At 45.2% G+C, this 5,453-nt stretch overlaps 1 protein-coding gene across 1 annotated transcript in view; it reads right to left on the bottom strand.

The window, feature by feature from the left end:
• Nucleotides 1-1,011: 1,011 nt before the first annotated feature.
• LOC106815894 (serine--tRNA ligase, cytoplasmic-like) overlaps nucleotides 1,012-5,453 on the bottom strand; it is a 9,112-nt gene continuing 4,670 nt past the window's right edge. Inside the window, exons 2-7 of the mRNA XM_014820424.1 lie at nucleotides 4,654-4,767; nucleotides 4,237-4,429; nucleotides 3,780-3,837; nucleotides 3,469-3,648; nucleotides 2,993-3,122; nucleotides 1,012-2,490 (exon numbers count right to left, since the gene is read on the bottom strand). Of these exons, the coding sequence (XP_014675910.1) occupies nucleotides 2,360-2,490; nucleotides 2,993-3,122; nucleotides 3,469-3,648; nucleotides 3,780-3,837; nucleotides 4,237-4,429; nucleotides 4,654-4,705 (744 nt within the window). The 5' untranslated portion in view covers nucleotides 4,706-4,767 and the 3' untranslated portion in view covers nucleotides 1,012-2,359. The remainder of the gene's footprint in view (nucleotides 2,491-2,992; nucleotides 3,123-3,468; nucleotides 3,649-3,779; nucleotides 3,838-4,236; nucleotides 4,430-4,653; nucleotides 4,768-5,453) is intronic.

Consider the following 5,453-nt stretch of genomic DNA (forward strand, 5'->3'; position numbering starts at 1 on the left):
AGTAGAGAGAGAAGAGAGAGAGAGACGAAGAGAGAGAGAGAGAGAGAGAGAGAGAGAGAGAGAGAGAGAGAGAGAGAGAGAGAAAGAGAGAGAGAGAGAGAGAGAGAGAGAGAGAGAGAGAGAGAGAGAGAGAGAGAGAGAGAGAGAGAGAGAGAGAGAGAGAGAGAGAGAGAGAGAGACGGGAGAGAGAGGCCGCCCCCCCCCCACACCTAAAATAAAATCCTAGCTACGCGCCTGCTGGGCGGTCATTGATGTCTATATTTATGGCACTGCTGTGTTAGTAACCTATCAATAGTAGAGCAATATGAAAATAATTTTTAGGCATGCACCGCAGAAGCAACCTATCGCGATCCCTGAAATGGTTGTGCGAAGATAAAAGATGAATTTTTTATAGTGTAGGCCCTACCTACATGCATTTGCAGATTGTATTCAGTCAGGGTTCACTGGCGTTCAATGGCATAGCTTAAAGCAGTACAATAATTCCGTGCACATTTCAACACGAGAAGAGTGCATGCATATATTGGTGTCAAACATTATCACTGCTGTATTATTCACAATTTGACGTATGTTTACCAGCCTAGTGAAATCCAAGTGCGCTACATTAACTCCTGCACTGTACTGCTTGTGGTAGCGCAGCTCCAGGATTACCATGACCTTATATTTACATTATTAAACCGGCCTGGCAATAAGCAATCAACTAATTTGCTGACAGGTGAGAGAATTTGCAACAATAAGATCAATCGAAAGCATTGATCTACATTCAACTTTCATGGACACATCGGACATTTGGTTAGAGTAATCTTTTCAATTATATATTCTATGCTTTTAAGTGCATTGGAAATGTCAGATATAATGGTTTCAGGCACGTAATTCACAGACATCCCCATGCAGTTCCCTTCGCATAGTCCCACAGAATAGACATTTATTAAAAGTAGATATTCGAAAACTGTAGCAAAAAAAAATGCGTAAAAAGGAGACGAAACGGTATAAAAATAAACACAACACGATAAATAGAATGGCGTCATAAATGCTTGCGTTTATTTCAGCAGGCAGGCTTGGACATAAACACACGCAACACGACGCGCGCGAGTGCTGGACTGCGTTACCCACGCATACAACAATAAATAATGCAACCAGAGAAACACCTCACACCCCCGCAAGTGCTCTCCCGTAAGTACAGCGCTAACATCACGATACAATGACCGCGACGCAAGATCGCCATGGTAACGTGACTCGCTGGGAGGGCAGCAGAACCCCCACCTTCCCATGACAACGAAAAGCACCCTGCTGGGGGGGGGGGGAGAGGAAAATACATCACCGGAGCAACAGGATCCATTGCGAGGGCAAGAGAACGCATATTCCAAGGCAATAGAACAACAAAGTACATGTCGGCTATGAATATGCGTGCTTCGGCCATGAAGAGTGTCGAAGTCTAGACTCAATCGTAATCCTCACCTGTAGAGAAATTGTAATCACTCTCCATCTTTTGCAAGCTTCGAGGTGTTACTCTTCGAAAGCAAGAGATAGAGAGAGAGAGAGAAGAGCGAGTGAAAGAAAAAGAAAGTGGTACAGTCAGAGCAAGAAAGGCGAAGACAATTTTGAGAGCACTTTTAATAGAGACAGTAAGCCAGTGGTCACAGACTACATGTCAGTGCTAGTCGACAGATGTCATGCGAATGCAAAGATAAATTGCCGATTTTCCCCATTTCTTTATGTCAGACAAGAAATTCCTTCATAAATCTCCTCAACCACAGTTCACCGATCAACAGAATCATTCCAACACCATTCTTAGTGCAGTCCCAATATCGTTTTACATCCAATGATCCGATCCGTTGGAGCTACGTGCTGAAAGTGGTGCCCTCTATGAGAGTGTCATCGTGTTGGCAGTCGAGTAACTACCAGCGCGTGGTTAGACAAAACAAACAATGTGTTAACACCGCCCCATCATGGGGGACAGACACGTCACCCCTTCCGAGATCGACCGCTCACACAACTTTAATAAACGTTAGTACACCCATGAGCTCATCTCATCTGATGTGGATGGACGATCAAAGTCCGTTGTCGTCATGACAACATCCGTGAGATTAGTGACAAGCTGCGAGCACCAGCCTCCACATCCGCATGTCGTCACACACGGCGCACCAGCTGCTGAAAAATACCGCTACTTCCCAGCTGAAGCCTCGGCGGCAACACAAACAAGTCAGCAGTAGTATCTGGCATGGGCGACTCGTCCGTCGGACAATCTCTTCCACTAACACCATCCCGCCTTCCTTCCCAATGCTTCGACGCGGGAACGCCGATGCGTGCTGGATGACCGTCGCCACGGCAACTGTCGTCGCGGCAACGACGACGATCCCTCTCATTTCTCCGGCTTCTCTGCCGCCGACTTCTTGCCCTTCTGGTGGGATCCTTCCTTCTGCTTCTTCGTCTTCTTCGTCACAGCCTCGTCTATTGGAGCCGGCTTCACAAAGGGGATGACCTCGTCATAGCCTGCGGGAAAGACAGAGAGAGAGAGAGAGAGAGAGATGAGAGAGGGGAGAGATGAGGGAGGAGAGGGGAGATAGTGATAACAGGGATGAGCTGAGGGAGACGAGAGAGGGAGAGAATGACGACAAGAGAAAAAAAGAGAGGAGAGATGGAAGGAGAGAGGGACAGGGAGAAGGATGGAGAGAGAGGGCAAGAGTGATAAGAGAGTGAAGGGCAGCTCAGAGAGCAAGAGAGAGAGAGAGAGAGAGTGAGGTACATAGAGAAAGAGAGGGAGAGAGAGAGAGAGAGAAGAGAGATGAGATGAGAGAGCAGAGAGAGAGAGAGAGAAGGAGAGAGAGTAGAGAAGAGAGAAGAGTAAGAGAGAAAGAGAGAGAGAGAGAGAGAGACGAGAGAGAGAGGAGAGAGAGAGAGAGTGTGAGAAAGGGACAAGCATGGAGATACAGATAAAGCAGGAGTGGGGTAGAGAAAAAGAGATCACGCACTGCGTGGTTACTAGTCTGCTCACCAGGTGGCATGAAAAGCTTCAGCGAGGCGGGAATGGCGATGCCGCTCTCCGTCTGATTGTTCTCGAGTATCGCGCAGATCACGCGCGTGGTGGCGCACATTGTCGCATTCAACATGTGAACGTAATCCACCTAGCGGCGGGTGCGGGTGCGAGAAAAAAACAAGAGAGCAACGTCAGGGTTTGTCTCGCGGGTCGAAACGAGCGCGAATGCGAGAAATACTGTGGCAACCTTGAAAGTAAAACGTTCGCTGTGCGAAGTTAAAGATTAAATTTCAAATGACAAATTATTGAAGTTAAAATGAAATCAAAACACACAACAACAACAACAACAAAACACGCATCAGCAACTGTCACACAAGCGAGCGTCTCAGCTCTATGCCTCTTGCCGTATTTCGATACCAGGGGGCACCGCTCGCCGCGTTTCGATGCAAGGAGGCACCGCTCGCCGCGTTTCGATGCCAGGGGGCGCCATTTACCTGTCCGCTCATCTTCTTCGTCTGTCCGTACCGCACCAGCAGCCGCCGCGCCTGGTAGTCGGTGCAGTTTGAGCAGGAGACGAGCTCTCGGAACGCTCCCGATCCCGGGAACCACGCCTCCAGGTCCTGTTTCTTGGCCGCAGCATGGTTGAGCGCACCTGGGAACGAGGATGCGGGCGCACGAATGTCAACGGAATAGCATGAGCATGTTGGTGAAACAAAAACTCACCTTTTACTTTACTTTTATTATAAATATATATATATATATATATATATATATATATATATATAGTACTATATATACTACGTACGTAACNGACATCCGGCTGTAGGTGGGCGTACGCCATGTTGAATGTCTTTCTCAGAAACCTGTAGAGATATATATGATAATAATAATAATAATAATAATCAAGGTGAGCGTATGCCATGTTGAATGTCTTTCTCACAAACCTGTAGAGATATATATAATAATAATAATAATAATGATAATCAAGGTGAGCGTATGCCATGTTGAATTAATGTCTTCCTTGCGAACCTGTAGAGAAGTAATTGTGTACGTGACTTGCAACAACATCCTGATATCTTCCCCAAGTTCACTGAACATCACATACCATCACATCAAGAGCCCATGAAACCTTGATCACATGCCGATATGAATCAGACCGGAAAAAAACTAAAAAATAAAAAAATTCACTAAAAAAAATATAACAAATTAGCTCACACACTGCTATAGTGCTAATGCATTGCCGGCGTCTGTTGCAGGATTACCGGTCTGAATCCCAGCGTGTGAGCCACCCCAGGAAGCTTGGTTCATTGCGATATCCAATCAGCTGTGGATCGGATACCAGCATCACAGTGAGCTTGCGATCGGTGGCTACAGAGCTGGACAGCTGCGGCCAGTGCCATCTGCTGGCAAAATAGCAAAACTCCTCATTGACGAGTATGAGTAGAATCACAAGACCTGTCGGAAAAAACGTCGTTTGTTATCAAAGTTTCTTTTCTAAGGCTTCTATTGACGCAATCTGCAATTAGTTTTTGACATAAACGCACTCTTTTACATACACCTTTTTCACATACTTTTTTTACATAGGCCTACACTTCTTCTACATACATAGATGTTTACATACACACACAAACACACACACACGTACTCTGGTGAGACAACGAACTGTAATGCATACACACCTATGACAAGTTTTACTTTACGTCTTGTCCATATCAATGCTTTCAGCTTCATTCTGTTTCAGCAATTCAGGATATTTATTGCTTCAATCATTCCAAGCAGATGACGTGACTGTCCTAGAGATTGAGAATAGTACATAAATTGGTTCATAGAATTCATTCAAAATATACATGTATACATCAGGCAAAGTATTGATATATATTATATATATCGTATTAGTGCCTCAGTGGGGACTTTTGAAGACACTTTTTCCATTTCCAGTGAGTGTCAGTGAGTGACACAGTGAAATCCACTCTATAGATTAGACAGTCACACGCATCTGTAAAGGACACTTTTTGAGTTTCGCTCCAGTAATGCTTATAGATATAGGGTTTGGCTAGCACATTACAGGCAACATCAACTAATTTAAATCTATGCTATGCGATGCTATGTGGCGTACTGATTCGAGTCCCATGGTAACACCCTTACCACAGGTTTGACTGTCCACACACAAGTTCATGACCCTGGCAACCGCACATCCAGTAACTGCACACCGCACGCTCGGCAACCGCGCGCCCGGCAACCCTACACCCGGCAAGACTACAGCTGGCAACCCTACAGCTGGCAACCCTACAGCCCTACTACATGTAGTTATTTTCAATCATGTTATATCAATGTAACACTGAAAGAAAACACTTGAAATATCATCAAAATGATTTTTTTTCGATCGTAATAAAAATCATAGTTGAATGCAAACTGGTCGTAGCGGTCAAAATGCAAACGAAATTCGTGTAAAATACAGATCTATAAATCATAGTGGTTG

This window comes from Priapulus caudatus, unplaced genomic scaffold (assembly GCF_000485595.1).
Source record: "Priapulus caudatus unplaced genomic scaffold, Priapulus_caudatus-5.0.1 Scaffold1229, whole genome shotgun sequence".
In the NCBI taxonomy this organism is placed as follows: domain Eukaryota; kingdom Metazoa; phylum Priapulida; class Priapulimorpha; order Priapulimorphida; family Priapulidae; genus Priapulus; species Priapulus caudatus.